The 22,739-nt window shown below is 34.2% G+C and overlaps 4 protein-coding genes across 4 annotated transcripts; 3 read left to right on the forward strand and 1 right to left on the reverse strand.

Annotated features, from left to right (window-relative positions):
• Window positions 1-632: 632 nt before the first annotated feature.
• LOTGIDRAFT_152120 (hypothetical protein) lies at window positions 633-2,309 on the forward strand (the record flags this gene model as incomplete). The annotated part of the gene is made up of 3 exons (XM_009045586.1): window positions 633-1,009; window positions 1,456-1,811; window positions 2,062-2,309. 3 exons carry the CDS (start codon window positions 633-635, stop codon window positions 2,307-2,309), a joined length of 981 nt encoding a protein of 326 aa, XP_009043834.1.
• A 3,021-nt stretch (window positions 2,310-5,330) lies between these two features.
• LOTGIDRAFT_152121 (hypothetical protein) lies at window positions 5,331-8,575 on the forward strand (the record flags this gene model as incomplete). Its single annotated transcript, XM_009045587.1, has 3 exons — window positions 5,331-5,707; window positions 6,573-6,937; window positions 8,304-8,575. 3 exons carry the CDS (start codon window positions 5,331-5,333, stop codon window positions 8,573-8,575), a joined length of 1,014 nt encoding a protein of 337 aa, XP_009043835.1.
• Window positions 8,576-14,005: 5,430 nt separating this feature from the next.
• Window positions 14,006-17,822, forward strand: LOTGIDRAFT_208290 (hypothetical protein). Its single transcript, XM_009045588.1, has 7 exons — window positions 14,006-14,156; window positions 14,659-14,782; window positions 15,044-15,150; window positions 15,325-15,421; window positions 15,688-15,764; window positions 16,738-16,883; window positions 17,652-17,822. Exons 1-7 carry the CDS (start codon window positions 14,064-14,066, stop codon window positions 17,773-17,775), a joined length of 768 nt encoding a protein of 255 aa, XP_009043836.1. The 5' UTR covers window positions 14,006-14,063; the 3' UTR covers window positions 17,776-17,822.
• Window positions 17,823-18,209: 387 nt separating this feature from the next.
• LOTGIDRAFT_152123 (hypothetical protein) lies at window positions 18,210-21,840 on the reverse strand (the record flags this gene model as incomplete). The annotated part of the gene is made up of 6 exons (XM_009045589.1): window positions 18,210-18,709; window positions 18,931-19,074; window positions 19,486-19,650; window positions 20,020-20,343; window positions 20,602-21,174; window positions 21,516-21,840. The coding sequence occupies 6 exons, from the start codon at window positions 21,838-21,840 to the stop codon at window positions 18,210-18,212; spliced, it is 2,031 nt and encodes a 676-aa protein (XP_009043837.1).
• Window positions 21,841-22,739: the final 899 nt, after the last annotated feature.

Raw genomic sequence — 22,739 nt, forward strand, 5'->3', positions numbered from 1 at the left:
GATTTTGCATTATTTATATTTGTTACTGTTGTGTTTCCGATCAATGTACATCCAAACCATTCAAGTATAGTTGATAAAAATACGAATAATTGAGTGGAACCCTAATCAAAGGATATACTTTATGATATTACTATTGCTATGAAAACAACCTGTATGTTCAAATCTATTTTAATACTAAACTTGAATATGTAACTCATATGTAATCAATAGAAATTCAAAGCAGAAAAGAGCGCAATGGATAAGATTCCCAGGCAAAACAATTAAAGATAACCTTTTGGAAAGAGTTATTACACAGAACGACATGAAGCAAGTTTTGTGTTTATTTTAAGGTGTATTTTCAAGTAACTGAACGTGAAACAGGCAATGGGTAATCTGTGACAACATCTGAAAAAATTATCATCTCATGATTGACTGTCAAAACAATTTGAATCATTTTAAAAAGAGACGAGAACCAAATCAGATAACAGTGAACCAAAGTTTTATCGTAAGCATTTAAAAGTGATTTTGTTTTAAAAAAATAGTGTAAAATTTTCTAAATTGAAGGTGGATCTAAACAGATTGAGACAGATTTCAATATAAATATGCAAGTTTAACACGTGCATTTGACGATATTTATAAATGAAAAAAAGAAAATGAGTAACATATCGTCATCAAGTGTGGTATATTGGGCTCTGAATAACTATGGTGTAACTATATTTGATATCATTGTAAATATTATAGTTTTAACTATAGCATCATGGATTATAACATTAAATGTTATAGTATTAAAAGTATTACACGATAAAAATAATAAAGAACCATCTGAATACTTTATTATTAATTTAAGTGTGGCTGATCTCCTAACTGGAGTTTACCTGGTTTATAACACCCTTTATAATCTAGTCAACTTTCAGAATTTGGTTGAATGTTTGATACGATTTGGATTAGGCATGGGATTTAGTATGGTCTCCATTTGGCAGCTTGTAGCGTTATCAATGGATAGATATTTTAAGATCATTTACCCTTACAGGTAAGTTTATGTTGTGATTATCCTATTAAGATCAGATCAGTAGTATATCATTTAATCATACTTTCATAGAAATTCACACAGGCAACTCATTCCTAGAGCCAGTCTACAGATGTGGAGAAATATATGTGCAGACAATTTTATGATTGGAATGAGGACGCTTGCATTTTACTGAAACAATTCAGTTGGCATTTCAACTTCTTACATAACTGTATAACATGGGAATGGTTAACAATTACAACTTGCAACACCAATTATCTAAACAAAAATTAACGCCAAAATTAAAGTTAACCATGTCTTTGATCTACGTTTACATGCCTCAAGCTATGAGGCTATGGATTTCGCTAATTGAATTCAAATGATATATGAAACAGAACTTCATTTGTTATGTCACAAGAACATACACATTTTATACGAAGTGAATTTGTTTTTTTCTTTTTCTGTTTAAGATATGCTGATAGATGTAACAAAGTGTCTATGATAATGGTCAGTGTGATCACATGGTTGTTAACAATGATGATCGGTCTACTCCCAGCATTTGGTTGGCAACATCCACAACCTTCTCAATATACTTGTGGGTTCATGAAGATTTTGACTATTGGTTACTTTCAACTGCTGTTAGTTGTGTATTTAGGACCCTTCTTCGTGTTGTTAATCATATATTTACGGATTTTTAAAGAAGCTCATCGACATGCTGTGGTCATTAATTCAACTGCACCTAAAGCCCAAACAAACAACACTAATCATTCTTTAAAAACTGTATTCATAGTGGTGGGAACATATATCTTGTGTTGGGCTCCAATGGGTAAGTCTACAGTATCTCTTTTGAAAATCATTTATTAAGATATAGAGAACATTTTGGATTTTAACTCACCACATAGGCCGATCGGGAAATAAACACGTTAGGTTAATTATGCCTTCCTATAATTCCACTATTTACGAGACATTTTTCATCGTGAATGTATATATAATTTAATATAAATGAATCAATGTATTCAACTCCATTCGAGAAGTTATGTTATTGGGTCAAATAATTCCTTGTTTCGATTTTGCAGGTATAGTTGTTATTCTACATGTCGAGGACGCATTAGAAGGATATACTTTGCTTGAAAAGGGTAATCTCATAGTATATGCAACGGCATTTGCTTATACCAATAGTCTTTTGAATCCTATCATATACGCAATTAAAATACCAAGAATTAGAAATAGATTCAGAGGTATATTTTGTCGACCTAGACGACAGTCAAGAGCACCATCGAATAGTGCACCAACAGACATAATAACTGTAACACCAATAGACTAATTAATTAAAATTATTTTATTCTCATCCAAATACTAATACTTCAAAAGATATTCGACCAAAACTAGAGCCATGTTGAGAATGTACGTTACATCCTTTGATGGTATGGTTTCCTTTATGCAGAACTTTGCCTGCGTTGGTTGTGTCAATAAACGGGTTCAACTGATATAAAAGGGTAGTTGGAATAGCCTCTAGGCAATGTCCAAAATGCTAATGTGTGGCGTTGCTAATTTTGATAATTCAAGGGAAAGTACTCTATTTGTAATAAACTACACAATAGTACAGATCAAAAACATTATAGGAATTCAATATCGTGAACTCTGTTGTTTGTTCATCGTGATATATCAAGGTATAAAATATTGTTTAATTTTGTCTCATTGTCATGGTTGCTGCTTAATTGCCAATTAGGTATCATTTATTTTGCACTTTCTTAAATTCGCAGACAGTTTGTAAATTAAATAAGCTATGGATATGAAAAGTTCTGATGAATATGTTTACAGGACAAATCTAAGTTCACGAAAAAAGTGATTATTAATTACGTGTTATCGCCTACGTGTCAAACATTGTCAGGAAAAGCAACAAAAAAGAAGGCGTGGTGTACCATCAAGTACACTGCCGGAACATGTTATATGAAGACGTTGCCCATGTCCATCTGTCTTACAGTTGAAATTTACTCGTAAACGCTACAGTTTTGGTTTGTCGTTTACATCAGTTTTAAATGAAGTTCAAGTGAATTTGAGTGACTCCGAATATCCAGAGATATTAACCCCATTAGTCAGGCATAATGAAATTGCTACATCTCATTCAGTTTTACATGTACCTTTTTTCGTAGGTAGGTATATAATCGAGAAAAGAAGTTGAAGTTTACAACATTTTCAAATTTGAACTCCCTTGTTAATCCCAAACCTCTCGATTGCTCCAATCGATTTTCATTAAACGTTTGTGACCAAATATCAAGTGAGCGAGTTAGAATTCACCAACATTATGCCGAAGTGGGCGTGGGCTATCTTTTCATTCTTTTCTTCGGGTTTTAGTTGAAAGGTTCGGATTAGAAGATATATTTTACTTGATAAATAAGACAATTTATGGATAATTAATAATTATATTCCTGATGACGGTGTGAGAACCACATTGAAACGTTGAAGTAATAAATATTCTAGAAGTATCTATCCATAAATTGTATTATTTATCTATAACCTGTGCTTCTAATATGCTTTTGAAAGATTATATTTTAATTGGTTAACAAGATATCAATCTTTTCAATAAATATAAAACATATAATCACCAAGAAACTTCCTTGGTCCCTAGGGGTAAACAAAAGCCTATAAACATTGAGTAAACTTGTTCAGAAGATGTTATGTTTATATACAAAAGCCCTGTAACTATAAGAAATTGCACAAAGAAAAAATCAATTACAAGTTCTAACAATTAGTCCAAGAAAAAGAATGAAGTTTTTAATGGAAATTTGCTCGAATGTAAATGTCGCATTATAATTTTTTTTTATCCTATTGTAATTCTGTCTTTTACATAAACTTTATTTAATAACCAGTGAATTTTACAAGAGAAAGAGGTGTTTAAAGGGATATGACCTTGTAATATTTCCATGCAACACGATGACACGAATTAAGATAGTATTAGCATAAATGAAAGGATTGTTGTCGTTAAATGAACTAACTTCCTGCCTTTGTGTGAGTATCGGGGATACTTACAACTTCTATATTATCTAACTTCAAATTTCATTTCCGACTCGCGATCCAGACAGACTTGGTCAGGTTCTGAGGTCTCTATTACAATTGATTTACAAATTTTATTTCGATTTCCAATCCCCTTTTTGTACTATCCTCTATGGAGACGAAATCGAGTAAATCATGTCATTTTTCTAGGCCAATATTAGAGAACTTCATCCTTTAACGCAACAAGAACTAAAGTAGCACTTCAACGTAATGTTATAATTCTTTTCCGCGCCTAACAATGAGCTCTATCAGGCATAAATGTTCCATTCTATTCCTTCCTTTTAATTTTTAATGCAGGCAATCACATTAAAAGATCAACAAGGAAATATGAGCGATCAGAACTATTTGCGTGGATGAATTGTTTTTTAATTGACTAGGGTTTTGTTCGATTACTGTATAAGAATCAGATGTCCACGGATTGCAATTTGCAATATACATATGTGCGATGTGACCAAATGTCAATTCCTGAGTTTGACGATTATGATAAATTTAGACGGGCATTTTGTAAGTGTACATAATAGACTTGATTTGAAAATATATTAGTGTAGTTCGGTCTCTAACAAAAAGGGGCGACGATATTCATTTACATTGTATTGAATATTAAATATGAAAGTAATTACTGTATAATCTGTTGTTAATGTTACACACTATGTTAAGTGAGGCAAGTCTTCAATATATTAATAATTGCGAAATTGTCGAAGTCTAGGAAGTAGTCCGATTTTTTTTTATACAAAACATGTTGGATATTTTACTAAAACAAACAACAACTCATTGTGCGCTCATCTCCAAGAAATACAGAAGCAGGTTAAATTAGCAGTTTTAGTTACTGCAAGACCGTTGATTATCGGTAAAGACAGTGCACACCCTGGATTAATGCGTAACTGCTGAATATGAAATACTGTATGTGTTTAGTGGACGATTTTGCAAATCGATTATGCAAATGAAATAAAAAAGAGTGCAGATACACAGAATGGCAGATTTATTTCCGACATACACATTTTCAATGTCCATTATTCTTAGAACGCGACTTTGACAGCAAGGGAAGATACCTATTTTAGGCCAGTGTCATTCCTTAATTTAATCGACAGTTACAGTTTTTTTAAAGGTTGTGTTTAGTCAGAATTGGTCAATTATTTTAATTCTCCATCAGGTGAATTTCAACATGCGTGAAGACACTTATTCAGTGTCAAGTTGTGATTTTATTGTAAGTGGTGATTCCTTTTAAAATGTTTGTGTTTAGTCAGAAATGTGTACTTTAGTTTTAACAATTATTAATGTCTAACAGTACAAAATGAGTAACATATCGTCATCAAGTGTGGTATATTGGGCTCTGAATAACTATGGTGTAACTATATTTGATATCATTGTAAATATTATAGTTTTAACTATAGCATCATGGATTATAACATTAAATGTTATAGTATTAAAAGTTTTATATGATAAAGAAAATAAAGATCCATCGGAATATTTTATCATTAATTTGGCCAGTGCAGATTTATTAACTGGGCTGTACCTAATACATAATACGGTGTACAACTTCTCCAATTTTCAGAATCTGACTGAATGTTTGTTACGTTTTGGATTTGGAATGAGTGTTACGATATCTTCTGTATTCCAGTTAGTAGCCTTATCAATGGATAGGTATTTCAAAATCATGAAACCGTTCCGGTAAGCGATTTTTTTAATCCCCGTAATTATAAAAAAATGCATTTTCTGCACCTTCGAATGAGTCAAGAAATGATTTGCATGACACTGATATCGATATGTTCGTGTAACGGTGCACAGATCGGCAGTGAACACAAACCCAAGCTTCTATTAAATTTCTCTTGAATTCAACATACTTTGAGAATGAACATATTTATATGGTCATGTAAAATAGGCTTCATCTTCAACTTCCAACAGTAATGATGACTCTGAAGAGAGGTTTGGTCAAAGCGATGCTTGTTTAAGTTTCTTCGATTACGACCAAATTAGAATTATCCAAAGTCCACGTTCATATAGACTAGTCTTTCTTGAGACCACTTCTCCATTCTTCAGTAATCAGCTTATTGAATAATTCTTTTGGTGATTGTATTTTACAATTTCTCGTCATAGACAGTTCAATGATTTCAATAGAGTAGCAATTCCCTTGGGATGTAATTAATCTATTGTAATAAATTTTTACTCATAGGCTAAGATCTCAAAAAGGAAGCCGGTAAGATTGTTGGTTAGAAATACTTTTGTCCCTTTGAAATTGCCTTTATTCACAAATTCGCTTCCACGCCCAATATCATGACACTCTTTGATGCGCCTCACTATTGTTGTTATGGAAACCACTTAGGGACAAAGGTTTTTTTTAAAATAGTTTTGAAATGATGAAGGGACACCTTTCAATCTGCTGTTCTACGAAAATTCAAAAGTCGACCATACTCAGTTATAAAATTATGACACATCCTATTAACGTAAATATGTATTACAATGAATGATTGGGTGATTATATTCTGATTAAATTCATGGCTCTCAATTGTAAAGCAGTTTCCTCTTAATTTTTTAGGTATGGAAGTATCTGTAATAGAGGAGTCACAATTACAGTTACCATAATAAGTTGGAGTCTGGCCGTAATAATTGGACTACTACCAGTTTGTGGCTGGCAGCAACCTTTGGACAATCATAATTTCTGTGGTCTAATGAAGATCATAACGATCGGATACTTTGATCTTTTAGTGGTAGTCTTTTTGGTGCCTTTTTTTCTCCTGCTCGTTACTTATATAAGGATTTTTAAAGAAGCTCGACGCCATGCTACATCAATAAGTTGCTCGTATCCGGGCAGCGAATCCAAAACAACGAGACATTCCCTGAAATTCACAAAAACTGTTTTCATTGTAGTGGGTACTTATTTCATCTGCTGGGTACCAATGGGTAAGTGATGTGGTTATAAAATTTTGATCACTTTGTGACAATAAGACCTGAAAGCTGTAATTCCTGTCGTAGTCCCCAGTGTTTTTTTTTTTATTGGACGTTTGAATGTGAAATAAGATGAACATGTACCTACAATTACTTAAGGGGATATAAATACAGGGTGCCCGAATTTTTAACCTAGTTATTAGAGTCGTACCCTTGCATTCGGGGCACCGAGGGGGCCGTTGCCCCCTCTGAACCGCACACCTCCCTTTTGGTTCCACCAATGTGTCATACTTTTAACAGCATAATGTAAGTCAATGTAGTGGTTCGGCTTAAATGAGAAGCATCTAAAGCCATGAACATACATAAAGATATGGTATAATTCGTTAGTCGACTCCACACATGCAGCCAGAATCAAGTCAACGAAAACAAATTACACAAATGGATTTTTAATGCAATAAATTTGATTATTTTATTAACATTTGCCCTGCCATGCTTTGGATCGCTCGAATCATGACTATGCTATTTAGTATTTTGATACGGAGACAGCTATTTTCAGCTATGTTTGGTGATAGTATTGTGTTGATAGTATAGCTGAAGACTGTTATTTAAAGTCAGACTCTACAGATCCTTAGACTAGGTAGCGTTAATTGGAGAAGGAGTTCTCCATCTTTATTACATCGTTCATGACACTGCTCATAAATGAATTAAAGTGTTTAGCATGTTTGATATGTTGAGTCCGTGGCATTGAGCTGACTTTTGCTAAAAATAGAATAAGAGTAGTCCTTTGGTTAGTTGCTGTATATATATTTCCAAGATTTTTTTTTTCTTTTGAATTTTTTTTATTGGACGTTTGAATGTGAAAGAAGATGAACATGTACGTAGAAATACTTAAGGGGATATAAATAGAAACTACTTCGCTCAGAATGACCACTACACAGTCCAATGGTTTGAAATATAAAAATAATGGGAATGGATATATCCATGCCATTGATCCCATTAGGCACAAACTCCTACCATAATTGTAGAATGATTCCATCTTGTTTGTCAATTAACAAGTTTGATCTTATTATGCTTTGTGTTTTGGTTGGCTCATTAGACACAATCAAAATCTTGGAACCTTTAATGATGTATACATGTTTACAAGATAAAAAAAATGATGTATACATATTTACGTTAATAGGGTGTGTCATAATTGAATACAACTTTCAACATCATATACCTTGAAATCGTTGTGCTTCGCTTGAACTTTTTTCCGTAAATTTTGTTGTTTGAAAATCCAAGGAGAATCCAAGACCCATAAACAAATGACTAGTCATTTTGGAAACGAATATCTTTATGATATTAAATGTATACAAATGGCCCATTTTCTTCTTTGTTTCAGGTACAGTTGTGGTACTTCATGTGAGAGGTCAATTAAACCATTTGTCATATATTGAAAAGGGAAATTTACTCGTCTATGCTAGCGCCTTGGCCTTTATCAATAGTCTATTAAATCCCATTATCTATGCTTTTAAAATGCCTCTAATCAAAAGACGGTTTAGACAGGTATTTTGTCGTAAAAGGGTACATACTGAAGATGTAACAATGTACGCTGAATGTGATGGCAATGTTATATCGGGAAAGAATAGAGTTTCTAGTGTGACAGAGTACTAGTCACTTATGGAGATGATAATGCTTTGTTGAGAAAGAATAATGTTTCTTGTCTGTCCGAATACTGGTAATTATGGGCATGGTAATGCTATAGGAAACGACCAAACTCAAAATACTAGTAACCACAGTGATACTAATGCTATAGTAAATGACCTGAATTCGAGAGTATAAAAGTACTAGTAACCATGGTGATAATATTGCTATATCGAGAAAAAATAGAGTTTCTTGTGAGACAGAATATTAGTTACTATGGAGATGATAATGCCTTGTTGGGAAAGAATAATATTTCTTGTCTGTCCGAATACTGGAAAACTATGGTGATTATGATAAGAAAACGACTACACTTCTATAATCAAAATGTAAGTACCGATTGTGATTCTAATGCTTTAATAAACGACATAAATTCGAGTATGTAAGAGTTCTAGTAATCATGGTGATAATAATGCTACACTGGGAAAGAATAGAAGTTCCAGTGGTTCCGAATACTGGTAACTATAATGATAATGATTCTTCGGATTGTGAATTTCTTGTGTGTATACTGGTAACTATGGTGATGATAATGCTATAGGATACGATCAAACTTTGAGTAGTAATCATATAGGGATGATATTGCTTCAGGAAACCCAAAGAATTCGAGACATTTGGATCCGTGCTCCTTGTAACGCGTTCGCCCCTACATTTTCGTCCTATTTCATGTTCGTCTTCGGTTCTTTTGCTCTGATGCATGTTCGGGTTTGGAAGAGTTCGGGTAACCATGGTGATACGCTAAATACTTAAATACTTGTGTATCAAAATACAACAAAAAAACAAACATTGTAATAAGAATGCTAAGGGAAACGGCCCCAATTTCAATGTGTCAGATCACTGGTAACCATGGTAATGATAATGACAACTCAAATAGTGGATCAAAATCCTAAAAACATATAGATGTCATAAGACTCATTAGTAACCATTGAAACTACTCACAATGGCTTATTTCTATGATATCAAGTAATATGCTAGTAATAATGGCTTTTAGTTTGCTATATAATGAGAAAACGGTAAATATTGTGATGATACTATCATGAAATAGATTTCACATTCTAAATGATTAGTTGCTTTAAGTAAAGCTTAATCCACCTACACCAGATAGCAGAAGTCATCAAAATATCAAATCAGTGGAATAGTATATTATATCATACCAGTGGCGGAGCCAGGTAGACGTCCCAGAGGGTTGGTGCGTGTGTTGGGGGGAGGTGGGGGGGCGATATCTGAGGTTGCCCGAATTTTTAACCTAGTTATTAGAGTCATGACTTGCATTCGCGGCTGCGAGGGGGGGGGGGGCGGTTGGACCCCCCTGAACCGCACACCTCCCATTTGGTTCGACCAATGTATCATACTTTTAACAGCACAATGTAAGTCAATGTAGTGGTTCGGCTAATCAAATGAGAAGCCTCTAAAGCCATGAACATACATAAAGATATGGTATAATAGGTTAGTCGACTCCACACATGCAGCCAGAATCAAGTCAACGAAAAACAAATTACACAAATGGATTTTTAATGAAATAAATTTGATTATTTTATTAACATTTGCCCTGCCATGCTCTGGATCGCTCGAATCACGACTATGCTATTTAGTATTTTTTCTTCAGTGATAGTATTGTGTTGATAGTATCATGAAAGCTGAAGACTGTTATTTAAAGTCAGACTCTACAGATCCTTAGACTAGGTAGCATTAATTGGAGAGAGATTTCTCCATCTTTATTACATCGTTCATGACACTGCTCATAAATGAATTAAAGTGTTTATCATGTTTGATATGTTGAGTCCGTGGCATTGAGCTGACTTTTGCTAAAAATAGAATAAGAGTAGTCCTTTGGTTAGTTGCTATATATATATTTCCAAGATTTGTTTTCTTTTGAAATCAAGTCCGCAAACCCATTGACCTAAAATCGCCAATTGTTTGGACTATTTTGTGATTTCGTCAAGTTTCGTGCCTGTTTTTTGTAGGTGAATTGTTATTATGTAATAAAACATATGATATAACATAATATATTGTGAGCAAGTTTATTTTACGTACTTCAGAGCTTCTTAATTCTAGCAAGATCGACAAAATCAGTGACATATTATTGTAGTCATTGGTGGCCCATTGCTGACGCTTTGGACACGACATTTCCTTTCATTTCCTTACGCTTGTGGATGGATGCATCTAGTGCAAACCTGGAAACTGATCCCCATTTATCATTTCACAGATATACTGTTTTTATAAATTGTCATTAGTTTTATCGTTAGTGTACATATTTTATAAGATCGACTAAACAATACATGTATAAGTTAACATGGCGTAAAACAATGAAAAATGAAATGCGAGACAATCATTTGATCGATATTGGTTCTGTTCAGACACTATCAATAACATTTGGACGTGAAACACATACTAATATTACGTTTAAACAAATACTGATGGAAGGCAATTGTTCTCCCAAAGATAAGTTCACTATTGTCATAGTCTGACGAAAGGGGGAATATATCTGGGCATTAGCATACACTTTTTCGATTTCCAACTCTCGAGGGATCTTGAACTTACACAGCCTGTCCTGTAGCAAACATGGCCTAGATTTTATTGTCCCATCCGAACACCTAGACGCCTCTTAGTTATAATTTTGCAAAACTGTAAAGTTAAATAGAATAGATGTTAATAAATTCAGTTGTGTTATCTTCGGACTCTATACTAAGGAGTGCATCTATACAGGAGAAATCGAGTTGTGATAAGGGAACTCAAAGTTTAACGTCTTACTATATCAGTAATATATTATGTACCATTGGCAAGCATGACGAAGGGTTTTCTTTCCCTTATAATCGCATTCGGTAAAACGAATATTACCTTTTACGTAAGGAAGTAGTCTGCAATTTTGCTGAATCGGAATAAGGTTTGCACATTAAAAACCATAATCTGGGCTAATGATTATATGTGTATCTTTACACACACATTAAACCAGACACAACAGCCTTGACCCCCGAATCATATCGTCTTGCAATTTTTATGTGTATGTTATATTATCTTTTATCTTTTAAGTTTATCGGAATATCCACTTCATCTTTGTCAATAACTTTATGACTAAAATGTAAAGTTATACTGATTCGACACGGGGTCGATGACTTTTAGGCACTGTTGCAGTTTCGACCCTTTTCCATTCCCGTTGAGCTATCGATTTGAAACTTGGCAGAAGGGTACTTATGTCCTGAATATTCACAGCAAATTTCAGACAGTTCCAACGCTTCCTTCCATCTTAAATTAATTTTCAAAGTGATGTACTGACGGAAATTTATCGATATCAATACGAAACGTGACAATATGACTTAGTAATGTGCCTTGATTACTTGTTTACACATTACTAAGTCATATTGCCACGTTTCGTATCGATATCGCTTTTGGGGATGATTGGGGTGCGATGCAATTGGGGCATAGTGGCATAACTTTGGCGATTGATTTAACATAGTATGGGGTGTCTGATTGTTCTGCAAATTGCTGTGAGTAATCAAGACACATTACTAAGTCATATTGCCACGTTTCGTGTCGATATCGCGATCGGAGGTGATCGGGGTGCGATACAGCAACAGGGGCATAGTGGCATGACTTTTGCGATTGATTTAGCATAGTATGGAGTGTCTAATAGATCTGAAAATTGCTGCGAGTAATCAACACACATTACTAAGTCATATTGCCATGTTTCGTTGTGCTTGTACTCAAGTATTCTGGTAATATCAAGTTGGCGAGGTAGACGTGAAGGGTGAAGGTTTAACAATTATCCAAGGAATAGTAGCTTCTGAGTCTCAATATAGGCTTCCATGGAGAACCATTAAAGTAGACCAAGGCATTTATCTGATTAACATCCAGTTCTAGATTACGCTTGCATATAAACCTCTGTGCTCTCTCAAGAGATATTGGCTTTTCTACCGAAAAATTGAACCATAGCTGACATCGAGAGCGATTTCGGTAATATACATGTTTTAATTAGCTTACAGGTTGTTAAAGGATTTAACTCTTGCGAAAGTTGAAGTATGGTTGAAAATGACCTGAGGGGTCTACAAGAAGCCGCTGTTCTTTCAGATGAGTCACAGGATGTGTTAAGTAAAGCATGCTTTCTTGATTCATGTGCGGTAAGACATTGTCAAATAGTGAAACATTCGGAACTATGTTGTTGGATCGTCTTTTATGACAAAATGGAGAACCACACTTTTGACTGCCGAGAAGAAGAATCGCCATTTGTGCCGTATACTTGACACTGGTTAATTAGATCTTGTAAACCAGATATACTGTAGCTCGGTACGGCAATGTCGTTTGACAATATCGTCAGCTTGGGTTGGACAGATGCCGTTCAGACCAAGTACTAACTTGACAAATACCTCTTTCTAGTAAGAAGTTTCGTGAATAGGATCCACCTAATCGGATGCAGCTTGTCATCGAATTAACAATGTTCCAATCTGGTTCAGCTTAAGTAGCAGTCCATCGTGCCAGACAGTGTCGAAAGCCTTGGTGATATCGAGAACAGCGACGTGTAGATCGCTAGAGCGTTCTAAGAAGTGACTGATAGACTCTTGGACTACAATATACATAAATTACCACTACACAATTAGATTTAATTTGTATCTTTACAATCGATTGCTAAAACTGTTAATGAGATGGAAAGTCATTCTGCAAGTTTTAAAACTAGATTCCCACAAGGACTCAGCTCTAAATACTAATTGCCAAAAATTTTCTGTTTTTAACGTGAATAACGTCATAGAATGAAACATTTCATAAAAAAATATAATCTTTCAAAAGTCAGTCACTGTTTTAAGCTGGAAGTACTGTAAAAAATTGTTTTATCATCAGCAGATCAACAGTTTCAGATAGTGATATTGCACTATAACCATGAGCTAAACATCATCATTTCAAACAGGGCCCATTTTAACATATTCACATTGATATTGGCATATAGTTTTCATAATAAGCCAGTGAACTTCATAATCGTGGTCCAATTTAATATTTACTTTGAAATACTATCTGCCCATTCAAATTATTTCAAACTTAGCGCAGTATTAAATAAGGTTTTGAAAGACGTTCGAGGTAAGTTGTATTTTTATATAAGCATCAATAGCATAGAAGCTTACTATAGCACAAAATATGACAATTATTACCGAATACTTATTTTTAAAGAAATGGCATATTTAAAGTAAGATCCACAACGTAAAAAGATGTCTTCACATTTTCAAAAACCAATGTTACATCTAATTTCCCTCTAAATTAAGTTTTTAAATTTTATTCAAGCCGTTCAGAATATAACAAACTGTTAGAAGGTTTGTTCAAATAATCTTTATGGTGCCCCTTTAAAAATAAGATAGTAAAGGACCTGTTAATGTCGATATCTGTTATGGTAATTGTGACCTTTATCACGTTATCTTTTGTTTCAGTTACAAAACATCAGCGTATTTCCACTGTTATATATATTTTATCTTGAACATTCAAAATGAAATTAGCAAACGCTTTTGCATTTTTAACTGGTGGTGCTATGGGAGTTGGTGAAGGGATTGCTGAGGCTTTACTGAAAAATGGAGCCAAGGTGAGAATTTGTAGATTCATGAAAAGACAAAATCAGAGATAAAGGTCGTATGTAGGGCGATTAGGAGTAAAGACATCGTATGCAATACATTTCACGCAATTTCGAGTACCTTTGTGTAAACTTTAATGTTTTCAGTACGCAATGTGTGTGTGTTAAAAAGACAAACTATGATAGCGAATGCACTATATTTTCTGTACCATGTTTAATTAGTCAGATCGTATTTCTGAGGGAGACGCTCACTATGTTTTTATTGAATTAGATGACCTCTTCAGTAATTATTTAGTTTGTGGAGCTGACAACAAGTAACAATTCATGACTTAGGCTGACGATTGGTAGTCTTGTAAGATTGATAGTCTTGGATGTTAAAATTTTACTAAATCTGGGACAGTCAGGTGGTAGAAGGACAACTGTGCCCCCCCCCCCTCCCCCCTTCCCCCTACCCAAGACATGTATAAGTGAATAATACCTATCAAAGGTAAATTTGCTATGTTATTATTGGTAGGTATGTATAGGTGATGTTAATAAAGAACAAGGGAAGAAAGTAGAGTCCAGGCTTCAAACAACCTATGGTCAGGATAAAGTAAAATTTATTTATTGTGATGTTACGAAAGAAGACGTCTTTATAGGTATAGCTATTGAATAATAACTATTGTATATGGTATGTTTTAAACAAAAGGCACATATTCGAGCAGAAAATGCTACACATCCACGTTATGATGCACCGGGAAATGTCGTACTGAAATCTACTCAAAACTGAGAAATCTTCAAGAACAGCTGCAGGTGTAATAATGATTAATGACACTATTGCTGTAACGATTTTTATTCTTAAACCTTGAAATACTGCTGGTCAGATCTCTTTCGGAATTAGGTTCAAAATTTATTTTCAGGGGCATTTAAAGAAGCTGTTGAGACATTTGGCCCTATAGATATTATGATTAACAACGCAGGAATGATACACGAGAAGAAATGGCAATATATGATGGACGTTAATGTGGTAAATATTCCAAGACAGTCATAAATTCCCTCCATTTTAATCCCTGCTCGTGGGATTTGGTTCAAACATTCATGTATGGTGAGTTAGAGAATTGAAGAAAAAATAACCTAACCCTGATGCAAGACCTTAACGTTCGATGATTCTCATAACCTGTATTATTTCTTCTTTCTAAAGGGAGGTGTAGTGGTTGGAACAAATCTTGCGGTAGAACATATGAGGAAAGATAAGGGTGGTAAAGGTGGAGTAATCATCAACACTGCTTCGTTTGCTGGTGAGAACATGTAGTATTTTCAAAAATGGGACCAAAATTGATTATTCATTCTTCTGACACAATAAGTTATTTAATCCAGAAATTATTCATCACTCAGCAAATTATAATTTGGTATAAACTTTTAATTTAGATGGCTTCAACTCCCATGATTTATACACACATCTTTGACAATCGTTTCTGGCGTCAATTAAGAAAATATCTAAGCTCTTAAAGTCATTGAAAAGGAAAATCTTTAAAAATTAATTTTTTGCAAATTAATTTTGCAGGTCTTGATGCTCGTTTTGTGTTCCCGATCTATGCTTCCTCGAAAGCGGCAGTGGTGCATTTTACTTCCAGTTGGGCGGTAAGTAGTATCCAGCATTCATGCAACTTTTTAGTTCTCAGAGATCCGAACCAACAGTAGCCTGTGCAGTAGTATTGTTACAGTGTGTGATGTTTTGTGAAGATAAGGAGAGCAACCAAAAGTCCCGTAGAACCCAATATGCATGCTCTTCCCTCTTAGTCTGAGCCGATGTCAGCATCTTGGTGTGTTGTTACACAAATGATTACTTAGGAGATTGCCCTTGTAATTGCTATTTGCATAGTTATGTTTGTTATGTTGAAGAAGACTGATGTTTGTTTATCTTAAATTTTGTTTTTATCCAATAATGATGTATTGATTGGGTATTCTACATGATGTTATTGTTAACAAATTAACTGCTTAATGTATTTTAAAATTAAAAAGAAAAATACACGCAATTATAGTTTACTCATGCTGTCCATTGGTCCTTCCCTTCCCTTTCACACCAGGATAAGATAAAAAGATAATACCATAATAACGGCAGTTATGTACGCTATGTTTTTTAAATGTAACCTTTAACCCCGGAAAACCTAATACGACGCCTGATTAGATATCACATGTTTGTTTTTGCTCCAGTATCTGCGCTCATTGGGGGTTTAGGTATGTTCTGGTGCGTGTTTTGTATCAGTGCGATGATGCGCCCTAAACGCAGTGGAATTTCGTCTGCCGCAAGTGCGTTTTGACTTTTAGGAAACGTGTAGAAGCTGCAGGAGTCCAGACCTGGACGGCATACGGAAACTGTGTATTCACAATATGAATACCTAATAAATAAATAATTTGAATAACGTGGTTATTTCATCCAGATTAGTGTATTGATTACGATTTCATATCGTTAATAAAATACTCTAACATTATTTTAATATATTGATTGTAATATTGGATTAACATTCAATTTTTTCTCGTTATGTACGCCATTCTTCATTTAATGACATGCATATGTTTGGTGCCATTTATTTATTGATATCTCTGATTTCAGGCCAATCCATATTTAAAAGATATGGGTATTCGGTTTGCTTCAGTTAATCCTACTGCTGTTGATACAGCATTCCAGAAATTTAACGATGAACAAGTCTTATATCCTGATGATTTTAGAGAAATGCTGAAAACTTTATCCTTGTTGCCGTAAGTTCTTGCTTTGGTTAAAAATGCTACATATCGCTCAATAATTATCTCGACCTTCTTCTTGAGATATGTGATGATAGTGGAAGGGAAGTAACTCATCGTGTAAAATATGTCAGTGGACATGAGTAAAAAAAATCATGTATGGACTCACTCCACTAATTCATTTGCCATCTCTTCCCATGTTAAAACACGAAATTCAACCTTCTACAACTTTTTCCAGAAATCTCGTTGAAAGCTTTCCAATATGTCGAATGAAAGCCTGACCAATTCTCAATGTCTCCTAAGAAATTCAATATATGATGACCATGAAAATTTTGAGCTACTAAAATTGAAAGTAGACTACTACCGGTTATACTCATCCGCTAGAGTTTGGCACTTCACAAAACGACTATTTTTACAATTAGCCTTCCGCCTTTAGATCTCTTATCATCTTACCTAATCTTAAAGATAATGCAATTTCAGACATCAAATTCCAAATCTAGACCAAAAATTACCCAAAAATAGGCATGCAAAAACCCCAAAAGGGAGAGAGAAAGAAGATTTCTAAAAATAGCCCGGAAATGTTTTAGAGGAGTGAGTCCGTATCATAATACAGACTAAAACACACTTTTAGGTAGGCTTTTATTGTTCTCGACTTGCGAAACGAAAGTATATGACTACGTTCAGCATGAACAATAAACCGAATTTGCTGACTTATAGTTCTGATGAAAAGATTGGAATCAGAGTCGTATCGATATGATGACTAAGCATTATTATTATATTTTACAGGGTGGAAAGGTGTGTAGAGGGATTTATGAAAGTTATAGAAGATGATAACAGCAATGGTACAGTTCTAGTTGTATCGTTAAAGCATGGTATATGTCCTATGAAGCTGGATCTGGTCAAGGCATAAAAAGTATTTGTTAGCTTTTATATTGAAATAAATTTTTAACACGTGTGAATTTTGTTACGGAGACTCCACACACTACGGAGGTTTTTGTTTGTTTATTTATAAAACATGGGGATAATGATTCTAGGGCAATGTCACTGATGAAACGTAATAAGAACTCACTAAGGAATTATTTCAATCTAAAGGGAGACAACTTAAACATTAAAACATTTGGAGCATTGTGCTTGGTGAAGGCTAAAAAAATTCGACATCTTAGGCGTCCTTCATAAGCGCTAAACCTTATTACACAGTTGCGTCTATTTAACCCGCTACCGACTAAACTATCCAAGAGCTTATAATTATAAAGCCAGTGTTAAACGGAAGCAGTGAGTAGGCTTTCTACATTTGCTACCATGGCAATAGGATTTATTGGTGTAATCTGTAAAGAAATATAAATATCACATTAATACTGTCATAGAATTAGTGTCTCTGCTGTTTCGAAATTCATTTAAAATGCTTTCATCATCTATAGACAGTCTCACAAAATCATTGTCGTCAGTATTACTAGGTCGAATATCCCTCGAAAAACGTCTTAATTTCACATTTTCAGGCTTAGATTTTCCCTTTGTCTTACACAAATTTCTCTCTTGTCTTTTCTTCGGTAACGACAATTCTAACCTTTTCCAGAATTTGTTTACGTCAGCCTCCTTCTTTTCTCCAGGCCACGTTAGATATGTGATTGACTTCACAATTGATCTCAGAGCGTTGTCCATATAGTTCATCTGGTTTGACACATCTTCTAAGATAATTGGAATTATTCGCTGTTTTCTGTTCAACATTTCATGCTGTGCTCGTTGATATTCAAATCTACAGAATTCACTCTGTATATAATCTGGTGTCAATATTAAAATGGTACGACGACTGTTTTCTACTGCCCATATGATATTATTGGATATGTCTGAAATGATACAAGGAAGTACAGCTATTATAACAAGTAAAGTATTAGAACACTGGGTTAGTAAAGTAGCTTTAACAAGATCATTCAGCATCGAAATTTCATAACATATAATTCATCTTATTGTTGGATTTCAAGTTTCAAACGCGCTATAGATAAATCTATTGGACGAAATTGTTAAAATTGATAAATGATCAACTATAAGATATATCAAAGACTCTTACTTTCACCAGGTATAAAATCACGGAAATGAAGACAAAGTTTAAAATTATTTTCCGTTTCCAGGCGAGGAAATAACTGACGTAATACAAAATCTTCATCTTTTGCAGTTGATTTATACGAGATAAAGGCATCAAACATTTTGTCATCTGTAAATAGAAAACAATCATTGTTAGTGTTAACCACGACAATAAAAACGGAACAAGATTTTAAAATGCAAACGAATGCATAATGATACAGACCTGATGTATATCAACCCAGTCCGTCCTTTCAGTACATGAAGCTAGGTGGCGAACTATTATACACTTTCAAATTTCTTAAAAATCAAAAAATAATTCTGCACTTTAATGTCAAATATATAGACTGTTGGACACACATAAAAACACGGGCGGTGTATACGTAATTTATTACCTATACTAAATTATCTAAATGTCTTAATTCTTAATTGTAATTTTATGATTTGTTCCTTTCATCAAATCTTTAAATAATAAAAAAATAACAAGTGATGCATTCGTGACATACAATGTGTTGATAAACATAAATAACAGAGTAATAAATACCATCATCTTCATAAGGTTGAAACATGTACATAATTTTCATAATGAATATTTCACGTCTTTTCCACATACAGTATGGTATAACAACTACTAATATTAATAATATTACTAAAAGTACTATACAAGAACCTATTAAATACCAATACCATACAGGATCGTTTTGATCTCCTGTAAAGGAAACAAATGAAATCAATGAAGTGAGGTATTACGTTCGATTTTCTGGACAGAAATTAGTTGAAACAAAAACATTGATGATAATATTATAACATTCTAACAATCCAAGAATAGCGTGGCACTCATTTAACCACGAACCAAAATTTGGATCTGTATTGCATCCGCAGTGCGAGCTTCTCATATCACGACTATGATAGCAAAATTTGATACATGTATTTGACTTTTTAACAAAACAACATTAAATCTCCCGGTTAAGAGTTTTCTTTATCAATTTTTTCTTCAAAATACTGCAATGAAATCAAGCAACTACAATTTTGTATACTTTTATTACGCCATTTTTATACAACTATGAAGCAACTTTACCTCTAAATTCATCAGGGTCTGGTCGTAATTTTGTACAATTCAGACCAGTATGTGTCCAATTACAGCTGCAAAAAGCTGAACCATTGCTGTGTAGCTCGCAGATTTCGTTCATATCACAGGTTATAGGGCATTTCTTTTCGCAGAATAGCCCCATGTATCCGAACTCACAAATACAGCTTGGCTTAGTATCTATTTTGTTACAAATACCATTAAGGCATGTAAAGCCAGGCTTACATTGCTTCAAGTTTGATAACTCATTCTCTTGTGATTTTGGAGGTAATGTGTGATTAGTTGAAGATATAGTTGTAGGGATCGTCGTAGTTTCTGTAAGTAGTAATAATTTAACTTGACAGACAATGTTGAAAACGTTACAGGCGCATAGATCATGCAGTCACATTTTTTATCAAGTCATTATATCTACCCAAAATGATAAGGAAATAAATTTGGTAAGTTTGCTAGCTGTCTATTCGATAGAATATCAACTAAAGTATACTATACTGGTTATGGGGATTCTCCACGTAAGAGAACCAGGTAGAGGTGTGGCAGCAAGTGCATAATACATAAATACTTAGTATATATTACCTGGGATGGTGGTCTCAAAAATATCACAATGATCCCCCGTGTACCCTGGTTTACAGTTACAAAATACACCACCATCACTATAACTGTTACAATGCCCATTGTCACCACAGGTCAAATTACATTTCCACTCACAGAAGGGACCCACCCACCCTTCATCACAGATACAGATCAATCTTCCCTCTGGACATTGGCCATGCTGGCAGATGAACCCTGGGAAACATTCTGTTCTCTGAGGACTGTTAGTTGATGCTGCTGGTGATGACAATGATGTCGTTGCTGGTGGAAGGGTTGAGGATGTTGATGTAGTTATCGGATTAGTTGTTGATGGTAATGATACTGTTATTGAGGATTCTGGTACCAATGTTATAGGTGAAGTACTAGTAGATGACCGCAATAAAATTTGTGTAGTACTGGTCGATGGGTATGATCCTAGTGATTGTTGACCCTGATCAGTTGTAGATAATGCGTTTGTGGTTGGCATGTTGAGTGGTTGCATGGTAGTTGACAAGTTTTGAGGTAATGACGTTGACAAAGACGTTATATTGGTAATTTGGGTAGTCGACTCACTGACTACTCGAAAGAAAAAAAAAGGATCAGTGATAATGATAATTGTCATATCATGGCAGCCGACATTTTGTTAACTAAACAGTTTTAAGTAAATTATATGTATACCATATAGATTAATATTATTTTGTTTAAAGAGATCTACCACGAATAAAAATGAAGTGTATAAATCGTGTCCATCTAATATGTATGTGTTATGAAAATACGTCATGCTGACATTAACTTGAGACTCCCTTTGATAAATGATCAATAACTGTCAATTTAAGAACGCTTAAAGCATTTTTAATATCTTAACGTTGCCCATTGATTCTTTTAACTAAAGTGACGAATTACGGAAGAGAATTGCTTACCCGTTGTTGTTGGAAATTTTATTTTGTCACAAAATGAACCCGTATATCTCCAATCACAAACGCATGTTGGTTTCTCGTTATACATCATACATTTTCCATGTTGGCCACAATCAACAGGGCAATGCTTTTCACAGAAGGTTCCTATCCAACCTGGGTCACATATACATTCCAGGAAATCAGATTTAACACAATGGCCATGTCGGCAAACAAATCCTGGTACACAAATCCGCTCGTCTATTGGTCGTAATGTTGTTACTGGTTCCGTGGTTTGGGCTAATATTCCAATGAAACCATGGGATATGACACATAAAATGTACGTGAACATTTCCAGAAATTAACTCTAATAAGAACATTTCTCCATCACTCTGTGGTTTATGGCTTTCAATTTACCAAACAACCATTTTTATATGCCAACTTAACTCATCATATCATTACAATGAATAAATCGCATAACCCGAGTAACACTTTGCATGATTCACACGTATTACACAATAAAACATTAAAGGTGACCACCTCCAGTTATACAAGTTACAAATGTGAAAAAATTCGCTTAATATCACAATTTCACATACAATTGTTACAAACTATTTCAAAAGAATGTACTTAAATTTATGTATTTATCACACAAGATTAAATGATTTCAAAAACATAAATTTCCACTGTGTTATTAGAAAGTATGGTCCAAATGACGATAAAGTAGTATAAAGGTGTGTTTTATAATCCGAAAACCTGATATTCCGAATACAACATTCGTTAGATTTGGATTAGCAAAACCATATAGTTCTTAGTAAGTTGTCTTCTGTTTCTAATAAGAGTGTCATAGTCTATTCGACATAGTCTATCGCGGATGTCGTTCATCGATTGCTAACGCGTCACGATGGAAGAATTAACTTAGAGGATCAAGTCAAGATATTGCCAATAGAAGAATGCTAAGTGGTCGCCTTATGTGAAGAAGCATGTCTCGGCCGTAGCCCAATTTGGCAAAGAGGCGATAGCAGATAATATACGGTATCAAAACTGGTTTATAAGGTCAGAGATTTGGACTAATTCGGAGAAGGTTAAGGCTGACATTGACATATTGAGTACCGTTACATTTGCCCCAGGCCAGACCCATTAAATACTTTATATGTAACTTTATGTAGTTTTATAAACAAGTGTATCTTATAAAGAATAGATTACTATAAGTGACTAATTAATTACTTGATTTTGATAATCAGTAGATAG

The sequence above is a fragment of the Lottia gigantea genome, assembly GCF_000327385.1.
Source record: "Lottia gigantea unplaced genomic scaffold LOTGIsca_1, whole genome shotgun sequence".
In the NCBI taxonomy this organism is placed as follows: domain Eukaryota; kingdom Metazoa; phylum Mollusca; class Gastropoda; family Lottiidae; genus Lottia; species Lottia gigantea.

Bases quoted from the DNA above. Each gene is read 5' to 3' on its own strand.
- LOTGIDRAFT_208290 (XM_009045588.1), top strand. From the start codon at position 14,064: ATGAAATTAGCAAACGCTTTTGCATTTTTAACTGGTGGTGCTATGGGA. The intron at 15,765-16,737 runs GTAAGTAGTATC...CTCTGATTTCAG, and splicing joins ATTTTACTTCCAGTTGGGCG to GCCAATCCATATTTAAAAGA. The intron at 16,884-17,651 runs GTAAGTTCTTGC...TATATTTTACAG, and splicing joins AAAACTTTATCCTTGTTGCC to GGTGGAAAGGTGTGTAGAGG.